This window comes from Rhinolophus sinicus, chromosome 1, assembly GCF_057876585.1.
Source record: "Rhinolophus sinicus isolate RSI-liver-muscle chromosome 1, RSI-T2T, whole genome shotgun sequence".
NCBI lineage: Eukaryota > Metazoa > Chordata > Mammalia > Chiroptera > Rhinolophidae > Rhinolophus > Rhinolophus sinicus.
Window position 1 is genome coordinate 6,657,295 of NC_142501.1, and position 23,562 is coordinate 6,680,856.

Consider the following 23,562-nt stretch of genomic DNA (forward strand, 5'->3'; position numbering starts at 1 on the left):
GTATTCACGGAGCACCTTCCATGATGCTCAGATCTGCCTCACTAGCAAGCTTACAAATGACAAATTCTCCGATTTCAGCCGGTTTCATTAACCAAGACAGCTAACGGCAGATTCCAGGACTCTCCTTTGTAAAGCCTCTCAAGTTTGGGGAATTACTAGACAAGGTAACCTTCCAAGGTCCTGTACTGCGAGGCCCTTCATTGGTTACAAAACCAAGTAATATACTCTATCTTTAAGAAGTGTGTGTGTGTGTGTGTGTGTGTGTGTGTGTATGTGTGTGTGTGTGTGTGTGTTAATATATACATATAATATAGGACAGGTATGTTGTGTGTATATATATATAGAGAGAGAGAGAGAGAAAGAGAGAGAGAGAGACATGCATATTAAATAGGACAGGTAAGATAAAATAAGTCACATAAAAAAGAATCATAGAAAGCATCTATTGTGCTCTATGTAGATACTTTATAAACCTTGATTTTAATTTTGATTTCTCTCAGTAGCTTTGTAAGAAAGGTGTTGTTATCCCCTTTTTCAGATGAGGAAACTTGGACTCATGGGTTATGAATGCATTTCCCAATGTCACACAGCTAATTTGTGGTGGCATCAAGATTTGAATTGTTCAGCTCCAAAACAAACTATTTAAGTGCCTTTGAGAGAAGAGCAAATGTCATGGGATGGTCACAGAAGGAAGAGGGATGGCTGCCTAAGAGCCAGGAGGCTCTTTCGCAGGACCAGGATCCATAGGACGCATGCGACAAGCATCGAGGGAATGAGCCCCTGGGGTGGGGGACGTGTTTGTCTGAAGCATGGGCTGTGCGGTTAGCCCGAGTGGGACCAAAGGTGGCATCTAGACTGATTAGGGAGGGTTCTCATCACAAGAAAGTTTATACACCAATTTGATAATCATAAGAGTTGGCTCCACGTATTGAACATTTGGTGCGTGCCAGGCACTGGCTAAGCATGTTCTGTACTGTCCCTTCTCATCTTCATTGCAGCTGTGTGAGGTGGGCACAGAGGCAGAGGACTGAAGAGATGAAGTGAATCATCAAACTGGTCCTAACCCCTGTCAGCATCAATCCTGGCATCTTTCCATACAGATCGTGCAAAGGAGAGACAGACAGAAAGAAATATATTTGTAAAAATAGGTTCATATAGATGCTATTTTACATAAGTTTTTACTTGAGTATATCAGATAAATAGAAATTGAAATGAAACTGAGGAAAATTTGACTATCTTTTTTTGGCTGCATGTAATATCACAGGTCACACTTTCCCCCGTCAGAACATCGTAGACTTTGATCCACTGTTTCTGGTACTAAGTCTGGCTGTGGAGAAGTCTGAGACCTGCCTAATTTTCTCCTTGGTTGTAACTGGTTGCCTTAAGAATTATTTATCCCTGATTTTTTCTGGTCAAGATGGTGGAGGAAGTAAATGCTGTTCTCACCTCCTCTCACAACCACATCAAAATTACAACTAAACTACAGAACAACCATCATTGAGAATCGCCTGAAGTCTAGCTGAACAGAAGTCCTACAACTAAGGGCATACAGAAGAAGCCACTTCGAGACTGGTAGGAGGGGCAGAGATGCAAAACAGGCTGGTTCCACACCCGTGACTGACCATTAAAAATTGGGAGGGACATCTTGGCTGTGGAGATCCCCCATGGAGGAGTGAGGGGTCCCAGTCCCACACCAGGCTCCCCAGCCCAGGGCTCCAGTGCCAGGAAGAGAAATCCCTATAACTTCTGTCTGTGAAAACCTGAGGAAATTGTGGCTGAGGGAGACAAAGGGCTGCTGCAGTCCCAGGTGCTCCTCTTAAAGGGCCCACACATGGACTCACTCGCTGATGGACTCACTCGCTCTGAGCTCCAGCACTGGGGCAGCAGCTTGAAAGGTGCCAGGGACATAAGGGGAGGAACTAAATTGTCTGGCTCCAGAGCGAGGGCTGGAGGGGCAGCTTTCTCCCAGACAAAGGAGCTGGCAGAAGCAATTGTTCCTTTGTTGAGCCGCCCCTCTTTCTGGCATGCAGATGCAGTCAGCCACCACATCTGAGTCATCAACCTGGCTAACACCGGTCATTCACCCAGGCCCTGGGTGATTTCCGGACCCCACCCCACCCCACCCAAATTTTAGGCCCACCCAAGCCACTTCCAGTGGCTTTTCCGTACAAACAGCCTGTCTTGGCTCATGCTGCAGACTTTCCTAAAATCTCTCAAAGCTTCACAAAACCCAAACAAGCAATGTCAGGCTTCTGTATGTCCCATACCTTTTTCTGAGCAGCTCTAAGCCCGGCATTAGCCACAGCCAGCCTCAGTTGGCTGGGCCTCTTGAGGCGCCTCCAAGCCCAGCACAGGTGGTGGCCATCTGTGGATTGCTTTGTGGCTCATGCCAGGTGACCCTGAGCAGGGCACAGGCTGTAGCTGACCTTGGCCTGTGGCAGGGCCCCTCCTGGGAGGCCCTGAGAACTGGCACACCCAGAGGCCAGTTCTGGACTGAGCTGGAGCATCACCAGGTTGCCTCCAAGGACCGCACACCTAAAGGGAAGACTGGGCAGGTACGAGAGTCCTGCTACAGCAAATCCTGCTCTGCAAGGTCAGCCCCTGCACAACAGCTCCTCCACTGTAGCCATGGCCAGTCCTCACAACCAGTCAACTCGAGGGTGAATCTCTTCCATTGACACGCAGACAACGGACAAGGGTCAACTATAGCAGGAGGGCACACACAACCCACACAAGGGACACACCTGGAACATCCAGCTCTGGTGACCAGAGAGACTTTGCCGCTGGGCCCCACAGGACAAAACTACATAAGACCACTTTACTAAGACTGAGAGGCATAGCAGCCCTACCTAATACATAGAAACAAACACAGGGAGGCAACCAAAATGGGGAGACAAAGAAACATGTCCCAAACAAAAGGACAAAACAAAATTCCAGAAAAAGAACTAAACAAAATGGAGACAAGCAATCTACCAGACGCAGAGTTCAAAACACTGGTTACAAGGATGCTCAGTGATCTCAGGGAGAACTTCAACAAAGAGATAGGAAACAGAAAAATAGAGATAGAAAACATAAAAAAGAACCAGTCAGAAATGAAGAATACAGTAACTGAAATGAAGACTACATTATAGGGAATCAACAGTAGATTAGATGAAGCAGAGGACTGAATCAATGATTTAGAAGATGAGATAGCAGAAAACACCCATCAGAACAGCAAAAAGAAAAAAATGCAAAAAAATGAGGATAGTTTAAGGGACTTCTGGGTCAACATCACACATACCAACATTCACATTATAGGGGTACCAGAAGGAGAAGAGAGAGAATAAGGAATTGAAAACCTATTTGAAGAAATAATGATGGAAAACTTCCCTAATCTGATGAAGGAAATAGACTTATAAGCCCAGGAAGTGCACAGAGTCCCAAATAAAGATGAACCAAAAGAGGCCCACACCAAGACACATCATAATTAACATGCCAAAGGTTAAAGACAAAGAATCTTAAAAGCAGCAAGGAAAAAGCAGTTAGTTACTTATAAGGGAGCCCACATAAAACTGTCAGCTGATTTTTCATCAGAAACTTTGCAGGCCAGAGGGGATTGGCAGGAAATATTCAAAATGATGAAAAGCAAGAACCTACAACCAAGATTACTCTACTCAGCAAAGCTATCATTTAGAATTGAAGGACAGATAATGAGCTTCCCAGACAAAAAAAAAAGCGAAAGGAGTCCATCACCACCAAACCAATATTACAAGAAATCTCAGAAAGACTTCTTTAAGATGAAAAAGGAAAAAAAAAAAGAATAATAAAATAGCAATAACTACCTGTCTATCAACAATTACTTCAAATGTGAGTGGATGAAATGCTCCAATCAAAAGACAGGAGGGGTGGCCGGTTAGCTCAGTTGGTTAGAGCATGGTGCTATAACACCAAGGTTGCCAGTTCAACCTCCACATGGGCCACTGTGAGTTGTGCTGTCCTTAAAAAAAAAAAAAAAAAAAAAAAAAAAAAAAAAACCATAGGAGGGCTGAATGGATAGGAAAACAAGACCCTTATATGTACTGCCTACAAGAGACTGACTTCAGATCAAAAGATACACACAGGCAGAAAGTAAAGGGATGGAAAAAATTATTTCATGAAAATGGAAATGAAAAAAAAAATCCTGGGGTAGCAGTACTTATACTAGACAAAATAGACTTTAAAACAAAGGCTATAAAAAGAGACAAAGAAGGACCCAGTAATCCCACTTCTGGGTATTTATCCGAAGAAACCCAAGTGCTACTTCAAGGGGAACTTGTGCACCCATATGTTCATTACAGAATTGTTTACAGTGGCCAAGATGTGGAGGCAGCCTGGGTGTCTGTCAATGGAAGAATAGATAGAGAGGAGGTGGTACATGTATACAATGGAATATTGCTCGGCCATGAAAGGGAATGGTTCTTGTCACCTGCGGCAGGATGGATGGATCTGGAGGGAATTGAGCTGAGTGGAGTATGTCAGACAGAGAAAGGCAGATACAATGTGATTTCGGTTATATGTGGAATCTAAAGAACAAAAGAAACAAAACAGAAACACACTTATAGATACAGAGAACATTTTGATGGTTGCCAGATGGGAGGGGATTGGGGAATGGGTGAAAAAGAGGAAGGGATTAAGAAGTACAAATTGGTTGTTACCAAGTAGTCATGGGGATGTAGGGTACAGCATAAGGCATGTGGTCAGTAATGTAATAACTATATACGGTGTTAGGTACTAGATTTATCGATGTGATAGATGGGAGGGTGTTGGGGGCAGGTGACAAAGGTGAAGAGATTAAGAAGTGCAAATTGGCAGTTACAAAATAGTCATGGGATATAAAGTAAAACATAGGGAATATAGTCAATAATATGGTAATAACTGGTAGTGCCAAGTGGGTACTAGACTAGTCAGGGTGATCACTTCTTAAATTATATAAATGTCTAACCACTATGCTGTACACCTGAAATTAATATAAAATAATATTGAGTGTCAACTGTAATTGATAAATTTAAAAAGGAGGGAAAAGGTGAAGGGGAATAAGAAGTTCAAACTTTCAGGTATAAAACAATTATGGGGATATAATGTACAGCTTAGGGAATACAGTCAATAATATTGTGATAACATAGCAGTGTCAGACGGTTCCTGGACTTATCATGGTGACCACTTCTTTAGGCATATTAATGTTGAATAACTATGGTGCACACTTGAAACTAATATAATATTGTATGTGAGGTGTATTTTAATAAAAATATTTTTTAAAAAAAGAATTATTTATCCCTGAATTTAAGTAGTATGGCTAGGATATGTCTTGGTATTGAGCTTTCTGTATCAATTTTCCAAAACACAATCTATAATCAATCTGCAAATTCAATTCTTTATGTCAAGGATTTCTTGGTGTAATAGTATGCATCTTTGAATATCTTCTGTTCTATTTTTCAGATTTTTAACTTCAGTGACACAAATTATCCTTCTGTTGGACTGCTTTTGTCTTCTTGTCATTTAAATTCTCTCAAACCATTTTATTGTCTTTTCCCTCTGTATTCACAATGATCGTCTTAGGTCTTTTATCTATACCTGTAATTTGATTTTCATGGAGGTCTATTGTATTCCTTGCTGCATCTACTTTATTACTTTTATAATGGTGTTTTCTTTGGTTTACTATATTACTTTTCATCTTGTTTTGCTGTTTTATCATCTCCTTTTACTGAATTCATGTTCTTAGTAAGATGTTCTGTGAAGTAATTTTGTACCCTGAGTTACATTTTCTTCCAAAATGGGATCTTTGTCTTTTTGCTTTATGTGTCTCTCTTTTCTTCCCTGTCCACCTACTCCCTCCCCTGACGTTTTTCCTGTAGAGTTTGCATAATTTCAAGACATTTGGATAAATGGATCACTTTTATTCCATTATACATCTTTAATATTCAGAATCTACCTTCAAGTACTATTATACTAATTCACCTGAAGTGTATGGAGTTTACAATGTTGTTTTCCCAATCTTCTCTCCTGTCCTATGTTATATTGCCATCATACATTGTGTTTTTACCTACATGTAAACACAAACTACATTGCTACAACTTCTGTTGTTCTGCTGAGATTTCATGTGTGTGCATTAATTAGGAGTATATTTTCCTTTACATCCTCAAATACTGATAGAAAATTTTTTTATCTGCTAATTCCAACATTTAGGTCATCTTAGAGTTTGGTCTTTATTGAATATCTTTTTTCTTGAATATGGATCACAGTTTCCTGTATTTTTTTTTTCTATTTCAAGTAGTTTTGGAATTTATCCTGGATATAGTATATTTTTCATTGTAGAGACTGTGGATTCTGTTATGTTCCTCTGAAAAATTTAAGTTTTTGTTTTAGCAGTTTACGTGGCTAGACTTAAACTGTAATCTCGTCTTCCCTGAGGGAGTTAACACCTGAAATATTTGCTGTTTTAGCCTTAGTTGAGTTTCTTGTTGTCTGCTGTACGCATCTGTAGTTCAGAAGTTAGCCAGAGATTTTGGCAGGGTGTATTCACAGACTTTGGAGAGCCTCCGCTATGCTTTTCTTTCTGGGCTTTCCTTCCTTATTTTTGAGATGCTATGGTAGTCCTAAACTCTGTTTTCTGATTCCTAACACCAATAAGACCCTGGGTTTATATTCAAATTCTAGCCATTTAGCATGGTTCCAGCAATGACTTGTCCTCAGGCAAAAGGACAAATAACAGGAAACTCAATGAATGTTATTCCAGTTTTCCAAGTTTATGTCAGTGGCTCTCCAGTGTCTTTAGATAGTTTGTTTATATTTTGGCCAGAGTTTATAATTGTTATCTGCTAAAGGGTTGGTTCAGTATGAGCCAATCTACCATAATTAGAAGCAAAGCTTTCTGGCTGCCCATATTGTTTTTTTGTTTTGTTTTGGTTTTTTTTTGCTTCAGTTTGTGCTGGTAATTTTTTTTGTGTGTGCTAATTTTTACTATCTTTTTCTTTTGCATATCTTATTAAGTATTGTAAGAAGGTAAGTTCTATAATACAATTTCAATTCACCATGGAAATCTCATTTTTTCCATTTTATCAATAATTAACAGCAGGCTTTTTTATTGGCGATACATATAATGATACATGTCACAATGAAAGGCATCTCTGATTTGATTAAATATGAGAGATATATCTAGTTATTCTTCTGTATGTTCCTGTTCCTGCAGCATTAGCTCAAGTTCTCATTGCTGCCCCCTAACTGGTGTCATTTTGTCCGTAGCACGGCCCTATTCCAATCTGTCTTCTATACCCAGTCTCAGAGATCATTTTAAAGTAAAATCTTATTCATGCCTATTTCCCTATTGAATACTTATTCTATAACTTTCTTAATGAAATTAAAAATCCTTCAGTTAGAAGGCAAAATCTTTTTGTGGGTGTTCTACATTAAAGACGTAGTAGTTTGGGGCCACATCATATTGAAACTCTACGCCATGGCTGTCAAAACAAAGGCCTGTTTGTTAGTGTGTAGTGGGAAAGGGTGAATCCCTAAAAGCAGCGAGCTGTCCATCGTACCCACTGCCATCCTATCAGTTCAAAATCCTCAGCCCCAGTGGGTGAATCTTATGGTAGCAGCATATCCTTTCTGGTTGATTGTAATGGACATTATTTTTCTTTAATTTTATTTATTTTATTGAGATATAATTGAATTAAAACATTGTGTTAATTTTTGGTGTACAACATAATGATTTGATATATGAGGTGAGACAATTAAGTTCGTGAACTCATCCTAGAAAAAGTGCTACATACCTCATTGATGAATGTCACTATGGTCACCTTCAAAGTACTCCCCTTGGGAAGTTATGCACCGACGCCAGCGCCTAGTCCACCCTTCAAAACAATTTTGGAATTCTTTTTCTGGAATGGTCATCAGAGCTGTCGTCGTATTACCCTTGATGTCCTGAATGTCATCCAAATGTCTTTCTTTCAATATTTCCTTTATCTTCAGGTAAAGAAAGAAGTCACTGGGGGCCAAATCAGATGAATAGGGAGGGTGTTCCAATACAGTTATTTGTTTACTGGCTAAAAACTCCCTCACAGACAGTGCCTTGTGAGCTGGTGCATTGTCGTGATGCAAGAGCCATGAATTGTTGGCGCAAAGTTCAGGTTGTTATCGTCTAACTTTTTCATGCAGCCTCTTTAGCACGTCCAAATAGTAAACTTGGTTAACTGTCCAGTTGGTACAAATTCATAATGACTAATCCCTCTGATAACAAAAAAGTTTAGGAACATCGTATGCTTATATTGCCAAATGGTTACCACATTAAGTTAACATCCATCACCACACATCGTTACAAATGGAAACTATTTCATTTGGACCATTGGTTGGCTAACTTGAATTCCCACTTTACTAACTTGCTTGGGAAAAGCTACGGAACCCAGACAGTTGCCCAGGGTATCAACCAAACAAAGAAACTGTGGCATTATGTGGAGCAGTTCAAAGGTCATTTCTACGTTTTGATTTGTTGTCTACCTTCTGTGTAAGCCATCAAGAAGTAGGTCTTCCTGTCTCACTGACCCAGCTTCCATAAGATCCCTCCTTTCGGAGTGAAAACCTTTCTCACATCTGCTCACTAGCTTCTATCTTTCTTATTTGCCTCTCCAGTCATTTTGGTTATTTGAAGCCTGATCTCTAGTAGATTCCTTGGGAAGTGCTCCTGGAAACGGTATTCTCTGATTTCTTACATCTTCACGACAGTTCGTGGCCTTCCCAGTTAAGAAATCAGTTTGTCTGGGTATCAAATCATGGGCTCAGATTTTCTATCCTCGTGTATCTTAAATACACTGTGTGTCCACTGAGACCCAGGAGGCACATTCACCATCTCATCCTCATAAGGAGCGGACCATCTGTGGCACAGGCACTATTTTCTGTCTCTTTTTGCACGAGGGAAAAAGCACAAGGTTGCGTGGTTAGTAGCTGAAGGTGGCAGAGCCAGTAATCAGGGCCAGGCAGTCTGTTTCCAGAGTCGGCATTCCTCCCATTTGGATTGTTCCAACGTTTCCTAGTTTTCACCAACTTAGGAAATCCCACCGTGAAATGCTTTCCTTGGCGCTCCAGCCTCGACGCACGTGGGCAGGTAAATTCTATACCGTTTCTCATCTTTCTAGATTGAAATTTTTACTTACTAGTGTTTTCATAGTATTTGTTTCTGTGTGATGGTCTTAGACTTTTTGGAAGATAGTCTTAAGAGAGCTTTCACTTTAAAGTACATGTCACTTATTTACATTTGTTCCAAAAGTTCGCTTTTACAAGTAGCACGTGATTCCACTCACCTCTTTACATACATTTTTATTTCTCATATGAATTCCTGCTTTTCTATTATCTATGAATGATCAGGATAAAATTTGTTAATATGTGTTCATTTTGGGGAGGAAATGTGTTATACAAGGACTAATTACCAAGAGCTATTTATAGGTTTGCTGCTGTTTTGACCTCTGTTAAGAGGGAGTCTCTAGTTCAGATATTTGCTGCTGTCCAGTCCCTATGAATTTTCTACATAGAGAACGATATTTTCTATTCATTTGAAAGCATAATTCTGTTTTTGCTAAGTTTGTGTTCTTAATAAGCCATCATCATCTTGCCATCATGAAAAACGCCATCCATCTGGGCACGTGAAGCAATGATGCTGGGGGACGATTTCCTTCAGCTGTGCTTACGTCATACCTAAGTGCCCCCTGAAGCGTTGGGTGTCTTCTCCACCCCGTTTCACATCAGCAGAGATTCCTTCAGAGGAAATTTAGGGGATACCGGAAGGTGGCAGGAATTATCAAGCTGCACTGAAGAACGGAAGGTGGGGTACCCCTGAGGGTAGGGAAGCCCCGGGATGTGGCGTCATTTAGTGTGTGGCCGACCCTGCTGTGGCAGCTGGAGCTGCGCGAGTTCCTGGGAGACGCCTCCCGAGGGCAGGCCTCCCACCTCAGCCAGCGCTCCGTCCTGCAGGGCCTGGCGTGGGGTGTCCCGAGCACCAGTGGGCTCCGTACCTGTGCTATGTGCGTCCCTGGGAACTGCCATTGGTGCGCCAGTGCCCCAGGCGACGGTGCGCAGGACGCCCTGTCAAAGCCGGGGCTGGAGACCCTTCCCATGTGCGCCCCACCGAGTCAGATCCGGTTCTGTGGCGAGTCAGACCCACTGGCGCCCCCCGCACTGCAGACCGAGTTCTGAAGGACTGACTGGCTTTCATTTTACTGTGTAGCCAGAGGGTCCACTGGGGGAGGCTTTTCCTTTTCCTTTGCTTCTCCTTTTTTTTGAGATAGGAAATGGAATTCCAGATGACTGGCAGTTTGTTAGCTGCAGCTGAGTGGTTATGTGTGCTTAATTTGAGTGAAGCTTATTTGTAGACATTTTAGGAAATAAATCTGGGAAACCATTTGTGATTCTGTGCAGTCATCTTTGAGAGAGAAAATGGCTATATTTTAGATTTATTCTCTTTTATTATAAAAGTAATACATGCTTTTTGGGGGAAAAAAGCCAGAAAATACATGAACACAAAATAACAGTTCCCTGTAATCCTACACTATATTCTTTTTGGTGGATTATCCTCCCAGACTTTGTTTCGGATGGATAGACGGAGGGATGGACAAATATACAAAGTAAGTGTTAAAATGAAAATTAAATTATGCCAGGTGTCCTTTATTTCAATCATGAAATAATATATATATCAAAGGAAATTTCCATGTCCATTAATTTAGACAAGCACTTTTGTTTTGAATATCTGTGTCGTATTTTATAAGCTCGATGAACCACAATTTATAAAAGCAGCCCTCTATTAATGAGCATTTAAATTGTATCAATGTTTTCCTCTCATAAACAACGTAGAAAGCATCCTTACTCAAATGCATCTGTTGAGTGGTCCTAGTATTCCTTTAGTATAAATTCTAGAAGGGGCCTTAAGTGTATTCAAGTACCAGGTTTTCTATACACAAGCTGGAACTAACTGCTTGCTTTCTTTATCCCTCCCTTTAATCCCTGCCTATGTGACAAGTGGGAAAAAAGTGTTCATTATACTTTTTAAATTACCAGTGAGTTTGAGCACTTTTTCATATGTTTATTGGATTTTGAAAATCCTTTTTGTGTGAGTTACCTGTTTATAATCTTGGTCTGTTGTTCTGTTGGGTATTTATATTTATCTCATTGATTCATGAGAGCGGCTCATATATTATGGATATTAACCTGTATTTCCCATGTATAGTATAATAGTTTTTCCCACTCATTTTTCTTTCATTGTTATTTGTGTGGGTTTTTTAACCAAACAAAAATAAATATATTATTAGACCTAGTCATTATTTAAATGATTTCTGACTCCAATGTGTTTCTTAGAAAGGACTTTTCGCACAAAGATTATGTATTATATGTATTATGTAATAGTCATCTTAATTTCCTTCTACTACTTTTATGGTGTTATTATTCTACTTAATGTACAATTTACTCTAAGGTTTATCCTAGAATAAGATAGCAGGTAGATTAATTTTATTTTTTTCTAAAATGTTCATTCATTTATTTTAATACCACTTATTACATAGTGCATCATGTTTTGGTTTATTAAAGTCTCCATTTTTACCAGACAGGCTATGATGAAAAGGAAACATAACATTTAAATGTACCTTTGAAAATATTAATAAACTAAATCTCTTTTGTTTTAATAGAGGTCTCATGGGAGAATCAACAAGTCAAAAATTCCAAAAGGGAGTACCTCCCCCATTTTGCTTCATCTGATGATGTCTGGAAAGACTACTCTTTAGATGACATTGCAAGGACCTTTTGCCAAGAGGTAAGAATGTTTTCCTAATGCCAGGGTTATGGAAAGTGTGGACCGAGAAAACTGACAGCTGTGGAAAACCGTTTCTAAAATTAGTTTTGAACCTACCTCCACCACCCAAACCCTGAGGGTTCCTCCATCTCCTAATAGCAATAATCCATTGCTAACAGTAATGGTGATAAGAGATGGATTCTTAAGTACCTCCTTTGTGCTACTCATGCAACCTTACAAGAAATATTTAAGACTTGTATAAAGACATGATACAACTTTGTTGAGTAAAATAAAGGAAATTTTGAATAAATAGAGGTCTTTTCTAGTTCTTGAATTGGAAGATTCAATATTAATACTCGCTCTCCCTACATCTGGATGGAGAGATACATACATTTTCTTTTGAAAGTTATAATAGAGGGCTTATCCTACCACGTGTAGAATACTTTATAAAGGTATAATAATTACAACAATGTAGCCCTGGTACAGCAATGGACATTCAAATTGATTTGAAACAGTGGTTGGATAATGGACCAATCTTTATGTGTGAATTTAGCAGTTGATGTGAGGCATTCCCGTAAGATGTGGTAGAATGGGGAGTGGAATATTCAGTAATTATTATTGGGATAATTCACTAGCCAGCCATTTGGGGGGGAAAACTTTGTAACCTTCCACTCTTCACACCAAAATAAATTCTATGTGCATCAACTATGTAAATTTAAAAATAAATAATGTGGGTGAAAATTTTTTAATCTTGAAACTTAGACTTTTAAGCATGAAGTAAAGCCCTAAAACCATAAAGGAAAAGACTGCTAAAATAGACTATATTAAAATGAAAAAGCTTTTGTACAATGAAACTTTGTATAAACAAATGATAAACTTGGCAAAATACTCGTGTGTGCCACATAAACAACAGATAAATAACAGCTCCTAAGATACACAGCACTTTTACAAATTATTAATATAAAATTTTCAGTAGAAAATTGTCAATGAGAAAAAAATGAACAGAAGCCAATGTTGATGAGGATTTCGGAGAAGGGAGCAGTTTAATATACTCTTGGTCAGTTGGTGACACTTGTTCTCTCTTGTTGTCGATGAGTTGCTTGTCTTCATGAAAACATGACCATTACAAAAAAATGTAAGCAATTCTGAAAAGTATAAAGAAGAAAGTAATAGATTATTCAAAATCCACCATCCAGAAATAGTCTGAGGCAACATTTGGTGAACATAATTCCAGGCCTGTCTTTATTCGTATATATAGAAGGATGGCCCATCAGTGGGTGGATGGGTGGATGCATACATAGAAGTAATCTTATAAGAAGAGACTCATGAGCATGCGCTCTCTCTCGCTCTCTCTCTCTCTCTTTCTCTCTCTCTCTCTTTTTTTTTTTTTTTTTTTACAAATAAGGCATATTTAATTTAAATTTCTTTGAATTTACCAGAAGTAAAGAAACGAGCATCATCACCTTCATAATTACCATTTCATGGGGCTGCCTACGTCGTATGTGCCGGGCAGTGTTGGAAGCGCCTCACAGGTGTTCTCCTGTTCAGTCTTCGCAGCCACTCCATGCATTAGGCACTGTATCATCCTGGTTACAGGGGAGGAAACTGGGGCACAGAGAGATTTCATCGCTTGCCCGAGGTTACCCTGCCAGTAAGTCCTGGAGCCAAGTTCAGACCCTAAAGTCATTGCTCACAATGCTGCCCTCACGTGAAGCTAAAGATGTTTATGAACTTGGGATAAACATTCCATTACCACAAGAGACATTAGGTCCCCAAAGGGACTGTGTTCAGAAAGCCATTAGGAGTTGGATAAATGACGGTGTTTTTGAAGGATGCCCCAATTACAGAGTGGGGGCTGGCTCTCTGCTGTGAAACCCACGGACTGGCACTTCCTGGCTTCCTTCCCACCCTTTACTCCCACCTCCCAAATTTGTTGTTTTTATTTTGTTCTTAGTCAGAGCTGATAATATTTACATTCTGTCCTGTTCCCATAATTCCCCCAGTTGTTTTGCCTTTGTTTTATTTTTACATGGATTTAATGCACATCACTGTATTTCAGTGTTTACCATAGTTTATGCCCTTTCAGAGTTCTTTATTTTGATTTGTTCTTTGGTTGGCTGATTTCATTGTCAAGTAATTTCCTTAAGAAAGGGTCAAGAGTGCCTTTTCCCTTTGTTTTCTCATTTGAGATGATCTCCCTTTTGCTTTTTTACTAGAACAACTTGGCTGGCTATAATTCTTCCATCATTGTTTCTTTTTCTCAGAATGTTGTATTTTCCCATTGTCTTCTGGCATTGGGTCTTCTTGAGAAGAAGGCTGAGGTCACCTTGTAGGTGATTTTTTTCCCCCTGACCTACATGCTTAAAGTATTTTTTCTTTATCCTTGAAATTAAAAAGCAAAACTAAGCTGTTTTGGCATAGTATTTTGCCCATGTTTCCTGGAGCTCAGTGTACTCTTTTGATGTACAGATTCAGGTCTTCTTTCATTTGAGGAAAATCTCCCCTGTGTCTTATGGCGGAAATCTTCAGCCTGCCTCCATCCTACTCTCCTTGCTTCCGTCTTCCTTCCGTCTTCTCTTTCTGCACTGGTATTCCCAGTTATCCTTACATTGGATCATCTTTGTCTGGCCTTGATAGCTCTCTTCTCTCCGATTGCTTTAATCATTTTCTCTTTTTCCTCCGCCTTCTTTGAGACTCTTAGAAGCCATTCCTTTATTATGAATTTTAATTTCAGCCTTGTCTCTTATTCTTGCTGTTCCTAATTTGTTTATTAGTTCCTATAATTATGTTATTTTTATTTTCTATTTTCTTAGCTTGGAAATACCCTGTTTCCCCGAAAATAAGACCTAGCCGGACAATCAGCTCTAAGAAATAAGACCTGGTCTTATGTTAATTTTTGCTCCAAAAGACGCATTAGAGCTGATTGTCCGGCTAGGCCTTACTTTTGGGGAAACACGGTATCCCTCTCATGTCTTTTATTGTTTTATCATCTTGTCTTCAAGATTTTCCTTTAATGAATTCATATTTTTATTTAGTTCCTTTTTATGATATGAAACCTTTGCAGGTGATGTGTTTATGTTTTTTTGTATGTTTCCTTACAGACTGGGTTCTTTGTCTTTTGCTTGATGTTTGCTTCTCTTTCTTTCTTTTCTGTAGTATGTTTGTGCAGTTGCAAACCCATTGATTTTCATCCCACTTGTGCTTAGGATGAGAATCACCCATATTAGGGATATGCCTGCATTATCGTTACCACTGCTGTACTGTTTTCCATTATCTAAATACACGCAAATTATATGCTTTCCTACGGATGGACGTTTGAATTGCTTCGTGTTTTGTGTTAATCCAAATGGTGTCACTTTGAGTGGTTGAGTGTATACATACCTTCTGGTGCGTATGTGCAAAGGTTCTCTAGAAATTACACCTAGGAGTGGATTGACTTGCTAGGTTGTAGCGAACCCACTCCTCAGTTTTAATTGATGGTGTCAAACTGTTTTTCAAAATATCAGTTTGCACTCCCACCAGAAGCACACGAGAATCCCTATCGTTCTGCGTCCTCACCAACACTTGGTATTTGTTGTTAGAATTTAGAATTGTTCCCAGCCCGAGGCAGATGAAATGGCATCTCAGCTATGATTTTCATTTTCATTTCCCTTTCAACTGATGCGTCGAATAGATTTTTACATTTTGCAGCCTTTCTTGAGAACATTTTTGGTTAAAAAAAAACACCATATTCATTTTTGACAAATATTTAATGAGTGCCTACAACATGCTGAATTGTACTTCATTCTAGGTAATTATCAGTGAACAAAACAGACAGTCTCCGCTCTCATGGAGACTGTATGACCGTACATCAGGGAGAGAGAGGTGAAACAAACACATTCATAAATACAATTTTCCTTGAGTGGTCTGACTGAAAAGGACAGGGTGCCATGAGGGACAGTAACGAGGGGAACCTCATTTAGACTGGGGACCAGGGAAACGTTTATAAAAATTAAATGTGTAAACAGGGAAAATAAGTGTATCTCTCACTTGTCCATCGATTCTATGATGGCATGCCATATGTCATTTAAAAGTGTGATGTAAATATACACTAATTCTTATGGGGAAAAAATTCATAACATTGTTAAATGAAAAGAGCATTTGTCAAATCTGAAAGTATAGTACGATCTCATTTTGTAAAATTATAATATCTGTTTATATAATTATGATGGGAGTGTGGGGAACACGATATCAAAAACTGGATGGTAAGATTCCCAGGTATCATTATGTCCTTTTTTATACTTTGCTGAATTGCTTGCATTTTTATCTTTTGTTTCATTATACACAGTAACAATGAAAAGTCCGAAAAGGTTGTACATGTCACAAAGATAACTGTTTCTGTTTCACTCCCTGCTCTTTTTCTGTAAGCTCTTGATGTCAGAAAACCTCTCCTGTGATAAACCTTACTGGACATTAAGATGTTAAACGTGGATTTCATTAATCCAGTAAACACACCAAGGCCCTACTCCAATGCTGGCTCTGGTTTCTCGCTACGAGAGTCTTCCCCGGCACCCCTCCTCCCTGCAAGAGGGCAAATTTAGCCACATTTTGGGTTAATTTTACACAACTTTCTAAGAAGCTTAGGCTGTGGTTCTCTAAATATTTTCAAAGATTTTCCCTGTAGAATTCCAATATTCCTGTATACTCTGAGGAAATTTTAATGAACCTGCTTCTTAGTCCTTTTGTGGAAAGAGACTCTTGTGCAAGTATTTCCACATTACAGCAGTTTTTTATGTTTGTTTGTTTCTTTGTTTTTAAGCTGCCTTTTATAGCAAGTTGTGGCTATTTTGTTTATCTTCTTATCCCAGTTAGGAGGAAAAATTGAATTCAGACAGGGTTGGAAAATGGAGAGGGTTGGAAATATTGGAGGATATTGTTATTACCCAATAATAAACAGCAGGAAAACCTTTGGAAATAAAACCAATCTTCATAGTGTTTTTACGAGTCATATAAAAATCAGTGGTTAACCTACTTTATTGCATTTTCGAAGTCCCGTAAGCAAAGCTCATCCACCCTGATTCTCTGTAAGAATGCCCCATTAAGAAAAAGCAGAATAATTAAAGAAACGTCCAATGCATACTGTTTATGCACTCCTTATATCAATAATTTCTCTTACCATAAAAGCTACTTCTATTTTTAATAAAATGTTGCCAGCTTTTTTGTTTGATTGACCTGACTTAATCAGGAGAAGAGTTGGGTGGGCTCACAGGAGGGGGATGGCTTGGAAGTATATTAAGGAAGATGTATCAAGCTGGCAGCTCCACTGAGTATTTTTAGCTCTGAAATTTGAGGTGGAGCTATTATGTGTGCTGTTTTTCCCGGACCAACACGTCTACCTTGTCAGTTGAGTAGCTGTGACTGGGGATATTGTTTTGTAGTTAGCTCATCAATTAAACATTTGAAGTTCAGTACATGCCATCGTAACCTTTTTGATCAGTTTTTGGAGAGGAAAATGTGAAGAGGTTTCGGTAAAAATAAGTGCTTGCACAGCTCCATGAAGTTGATTTCTGTGAAGGCAACACTCTAATTTTAATTCGTTGCAGCTTTCAAAGTCCTATGAAAGGGTTGAAAAAGCCCTGAGTGCAGGGGACCCCTCCAAATGTGGGTGCATATCTTTGAATTACCTCAAGATTGTCCTCGATACCTTTGTATACCGATTACCAAGAAGAATTTTTATCCAGTTAATGAAAAGGTAAGAGTCCCATTGTTTCCTTGACACTCCCTCCCCACCCCCAAACGTCAACCGTGAGGATAAGGAGCAGCTTCATTTATTTTTTATTACAGTATTGGAGTTTTTTACGATTGAAAATGTCAAATGCGTGCGAAAGTAAAGAGAATAAGAGAATGGATCCACTGCTGTACCCACTACCCAGCTCCGACCCTCCGCTCACAGCCAAGCATTTCATTTACATCCCTGCCCATTTGTCCTTAACCCCAGATATTTTTGAAACAAATACCAGACAGCATATTTCATTGAAAATATCTCACTATGTGTCTCTAAAAGACAAGAACTCTTTTTAAAAACATGGTGAATAAACCGTTTTCACACATAGTAGAGCTATCAATAGCAATAAATAGCCAGTCAGGGTTCACATTTAACTGATGATCTCAGATTTTCTTTTACAATTCATTTGAGTCAGGATCCACATGCGGTCTGTACATTTCAATGGATTGATTGGCCACAATTCTTTTTTAATCTCTAGGGTCCCGCTCCATTTCTTAATTCTTTCCCCTGTGAAGCATTTGTAGAAGAACTCTGGGTCGTTTGTTATGCAGGGCTTCTTACCATATAAATCTGACTGATTGCAACCTACAGTGACATAATGTGTTCTCCTGTCTCCCTCTCCCAACCCCCTGCCCCTCAATTGATAGATATACAGGCCCATGTGCAATCTGGGGCAAGAATATTGCATAGGTGGTGGCAAGCATGTGTGACTGGTCGTCTCTCTTTGCGTGACGTGAGCGGCCATGTCGATCACACCAGTATCTACTCATTGACTAGAGGTTGTAGAGAGACGAGATCCCATGTCCGTCGTTTCTTTTTTCATTGGTTGAAATACTTCTGTACTGAAACGCCCCCTCTCCAGCTATCTGGCAACAATGAGACACCATTAGCAGAAGAAAGGCAGGATATCTTTGGTTCTCTCCCTTCATTTGCCACTTTTCAAAATAATCAATTGGTTTCCTAGCATCCCCCAAAAATGAGCAATGAGTGATTTTTCTTAAAAATACTCTTAGGAACTCATGAATAGAAACATGTAATGTGTTTCCATTCATTACAGTTGTTATTCTCATTGATAGTCTATTTGTTCCATCCTGGCCAGTGGGAGCCTTTTCCTGTGGGCCCCCGAGTCTGTTGACGTGACCCTCACAGTCTCTGACAGCCCTCTTGCTTTCCTGTACGATGAAGTGCTCCAGCCTCTTCTGGTACTTCTCTTGCCCTCCAGCCTGGGATAAACCATTTCTCCAAGGACCCCTGTTTGTTTCCTTTTAGTTGGAAATGGTATATATAGACCAAAGTCTAGGTAAGGAATACTGTCTTTAATTTACCTGGTTTTCTGTACAGGTAACTCAGAGAACCTCTTCTCAGGGGGTGGAGGGTTGAGGCTCATGAAAAGATTGTCCTGTGAAACTCTGGATAATTTTTTTTTTTAATGTTATTTTATTAAATTTATTGGGGTGACAATTGTTAGTAAAATTACATAATTTCAGGTGTACAATTCTGTATTACATCATCTATAAATCCCACTGTGTGTTCACCACCCAGAGTCAGTTCTCCTTCCATCACCATATATTTGATCCCCCTTACCCTCATCTCCCACCCCCCACCCCCGAAACTCTGGATAATTGGTGGATACCTCGGGGTTATTTAGAAAGGGGAGGCATGAAAGAAGGAGAAGGAAAAATAGTATTAAGTTAGATCGGTTGGGTCTGTTTCCCACTGTACCCCCCCTTGCCTTCTCCGCACTCTGTATATTCAGAGTCACTGTGTATAACTGTGACTTCTAGAGTGAAAGGCCCAATTTGGCCCTAGGAGTGAATATTTCTGTGGCTCAGAAAACAGCTCTACTGTCCTGCCTATACGTAGCGAAATGTTCTAGGAATTACTTTCTTGGATAACTAGAAATTACATAGCCATTTCTTTTTATTTCATTTTCAAAATTATACAAATAATAGTTTAATAGCAATAAGGAAAATCAAAACCAAAAAGTCACCATCGACCTCACATAACAAATTTACTGTTTTCATTTTTTCCACATTCTCTTCGGCTTTTATGTATCCCCATACCTAGTTTTTACGTTTGTAATTCAAGTGCATCTATGGTTTTATGCTGTGCTTTTAAAATAGGAGTGCATATTACAGACATACTTCATACTGGCTTCATAGTCTTCCGAGTTATAAGTGTAATGGATGCATATTGAGTGCTTTTCTCTGCCAGACATTGTGGGAGTGTCCAAGAAGGCAGAAATCAATGGCAAATCATCCCAAGCCTGAGTGGCTTACCAGAGTGGTGGTGGCTGTGAAGATGATGACAGGTACTTAGAGTGAGCGTCTGAGGAGACCAGGGCGGCCAGCATTGTGGTCTTGTGCTCACTGGTCTAGCCAGGGACCGTTCACCCAGAATTCCTGGTGGAACAGGGAACGAGAGACGACAACAGCAAGGTGAAGTCCAAGCGCTAAGATTGTGAATTCTGCATTTGGCTGCCCCCGGTACACATTCCTGCACAGCGGCGGGGAACCCAATGTTCTCTCTAAAGTTATAAGAGAAAGTAAGAGGATGATTGGATGGACCACCTATTTTTCACCTATTTCTTCACTTTAGATGGTAATTGTTAAGAATTTACCACTAATTATGTCATCTCCTCAGAGAGAATCTGCTGCATTCGACCACGGAAGCGTTGGCCTAAGAAAAATGAATTAGACAGGGGACTAGTGTCAGCGCTGGGTGGCCCTGGGGGTGGCCCTGGCCATGGGCTGGTGCTGGAGTTCCTCCCTCCTTTGCTCTCCTCTCAGCCTCCCCCCATCCAGCTGGTGAAGAGCTGGATACCTGGTGTCGCTAGAAGCAAGCACCCTCGACCTTTGCACTCACAGCATCACAAGAAACCGTAATTCATCACCTAAATTTAGGTTTAGTATTTTTGCGAACTTGCCAGGATGAGTCCATGATTATATTGACAGATTCTGTGACTTCTGTATTTAGTGAAGTATTCACTAAATAACCTGTCCACGAATGTTCACTGTAGCTCTATTCATACTCGCCCCAAACTGGAACCAACCCAAATGTTCTTCAGCGTGTGATTGGAAAGCAAACTGGCAAACCCATAATGGAATGTTTCTCAGCAATAAAAAGGAACAAACTGTTGATACATACAACATGGGTGAATCTCAGAGACATTCTGCTGAGTGAAAGAAACCAGCCTCACAGGTTGCTCCTGTAGGATTCCGTGTTTGTGGCGTTCTAGAAAAGACAGCACAGCAGGAATGGAGGTGAGATCAGTGGTTTCCAGGATTAGGGGTGGGGAGGGCGTGACTCCAGAGGGGCGTGTGAGGGAGGGCATGATGTGGAGGAGCCCTGCTGTGTCCTGAGTGCGGTGGTTCCAGGAATCTGTGCAGGCACCGCTCAGACATACTGCGCCTTCGGTTCCACACTGCAGTGAAGTGAGTCGGAATCTTTTTGCTTTCAATTTATAAAAGCACAACATCTATGAAGCACAACAAAGTAAAGTGCAATAAAACACGGTGTCGCTGTACAGGTGTTTAAAACTCATAAAACTGTACACCAAAATAACAGGTCCATTTTACTGCATTTTAATTTAAGAAATAAAATTTAAGAACACATGCTTTTTAAAGGTAAAATTGTAGGAAAGAATAAAGAAGGATGTAGAATCTAAACTCTCGTGTCTACCAAAATGATTTGAGTAATGATTCTTACTGTCCAATTTAAGAATGGATAGTACAGAAAAAATACAGGCATTGTTTTAAGTTTGTCATTCTTTTAAATACTCAAGATCTAGGGCCTAAATTAAAAACACTAACAGCTTGGTAACGAGGCATAAAATCGTGATCCAAATAATATTTTAGTGGCTTTAAAAGCTGTTTCCCACATATACTTTTGAATGTAATCGTAGACTTTAATTGAACAGCTAACTTGACCTTTATCACTAACATCCTGTGCGTCTCAGTGTCGCCTTGCCTTGTATACAAAATAGGTCTATGAAAAATAACACCAGTGTTTAAACATGAAGAAGAATGAGGTTTCAGGAAGAGCTGAGCGGATGGAATAAAGGCTCTTATGACTTGCTACGCCTTGTGTGTTCACCAGAGACTGTACTTCATCCATCACCATGGGAGCAGACCTTCACTCAGAAACACCTCCTGCTGAGAATTTTCCCATTCATGCTGGTAACAGGAGAAACCTGGCAGAGCTGTGCAAACAGAACACATACGCCATTTAGCCCAGAAATACATACCCTGGGATGTATTTTCAGTTATTCTCCAAACCTTTTTAACCACGTGTCTAGGATCTCTTCTATTTAATGTGCCATTCTGGAAAAGGCAAAAAAATAGGAATGGAGGAGAGGTCAGTAATTGCCAGGACTGGGGGGTGAGGGGGGGTGACTCCAGAGGGGCAGCCTGAGGGACGGGGCGGCGTGAGGAGGCTGTTCTGTGTCCTGCTGTGGTCTTCTTAACCTGGGCATACCCTGGCCGGGGTCCAGGTGGCAAGAAGATGGCATGGGAGTTTATTGACGCATCTTTTACCCAGGTGAGGGCAGGATTCAGTGACATCAGTAGATGGGGAAGCCACTGTCTCTCGTAGGCCTGAAGGGGTGAGAAGCGGAGCAGTGCTGGCTAAGCACTACAGCTGGAGGAGAGGGTCTCCCTAGAGCAGACGGTCCCCAGGAGAAGAACGAGGCCACGGCCACACTGCAGCCCAGCACCGAGGGAATAACTAGCCCACCTCTCTCCCCTCTCCCCTGCCAGTCCCCTGCTGGCACCTCCCACTGGCCAACCCAACGGAAAGCCAGGGGCGTGAGGGGGTCAGTGGGAGCACCCAGCAGGGTGCCATGCAGAGCGGACGACGGATCTGGTGGACAAATGAAGAGCATCCGGCATCGCCACCCATTCTGAATCTCATGATCTTTGAGGCTGAAAAACCCTTGTCCTTTGTCGGGATGAAAACCTTGTATCCCCAACACAAGGAGCTGCTCAAAGGCCTGTCTCCCACGTGAAATCTAACATGTCAGAAAAATCCGCTTGTTATGTAAGGCGGCAGGGGGAGTAGGAAAGCAAACAACATACAGAAGAGCTGCTAACATTTGCAGTATTGTAACTGGTCTTGTGACCTAACTTGATAATCACAGTATCCTTTTTCCAGCATCCCTTCTAGGTTCCCCTTACTTTCTCCGCCAATATCTTTGCTGGAAAGCACTGCTCAGCTGGTGGGGTACCAACCTCCACTTTCACATGATCTCAGCTCTGGGTGGTCATCTGTTGAGTGGCTACCACAGCTGGCTTAAGGCTTATCATGCATCCTGGAGAACAGCGCTTAACCTCACAGGACATTTTCTCTCAGCTGGCTCTGTCTGTAGTTGAGCCACCCAGCCATTCTCGCAAGTCTGTTTTGGTGATGGCGTATGTGATGTGGTAAGACATGTGAATTCTGTGGGTCTGAGGCCATTGCTACACCTTCACCACAATCAGATGAGTCCATTGGTTAAAAACACTGTGCTGCATAGGACATCATGGTGACGGACAAAGCATTGTGGAGCTCCACCAATGACGGCAATGACAGAAGCGTCTAAGGCAAAGAAGGCCCACTGATTTCCATCTGGACTGTGTATGCTGTCAAGACAAATCACTGCCCCACCATGATGAAAGGGGTCCGGTGTCATCTCTGTCAGGTAGTTGGGAAGCCCACCTGGAGAAAGAAGCCGTATGAGGAGGCCTCAGTGTTGGCTTCTGCTGTTGGCAGACTGCGTGCTTAGCAGGCAGTAGCCAGCTCAGCTTTCGTGATGAGAAGTCCATGTTTTCAAACCGACGCCCAGCCTCCTTTCCCATCTCCATGGCCGTTTTTGTATGGAAGCCCATGAACAGGCACCAGGCTGCCTGGGGAACCTGACTGACTGGCCTCCTTGGGAACAGGTCAGCTTTCACCCTGCTTCTCCATCGTGGTCCCCGCCAGTGGGCACTTATGTGGGATGTAAATTCCTCCTTTGCCAACTGTGGTGAGACAGCAATTTACA

At 40.8% G+C, this 23,562-nt stretch overlaps 1 protein-coding gene across 13 annotated transcripts in view; it reads left to right on the plus strand.

Moving 5' to 3' along the window:
* Positions 1 to 23,562, plus strand: part of EFCAB6 (EF-hand calcium binding domain 6) — a 218,053-nt gene that overhangs the window by 54,809 nt on the left and 139,682 nt on the right. For all 13 annotated transcript variants that reach the window (XR_016020436.1, XM_088796050.1, XM_074326517.2 and 10 more), the window contains 2 exons: positions 11,676 to 11,800; positions 17,362 to 17,510. Coding sequence is in view for 12 of the 13 variants with exons in the window: in XM_088796050.1 (XP_088652176.1) it covers positions 11,676 to 11,800; positions 17,362 to 17,510 (274 nt within the window). In the remaining variant the exon portion in view is untranslated. The remainder of the gene's footprint in view (positions 1 to 11,675; positions 11,801 to 17,361; positions 17,511 to 23,562) is intronic.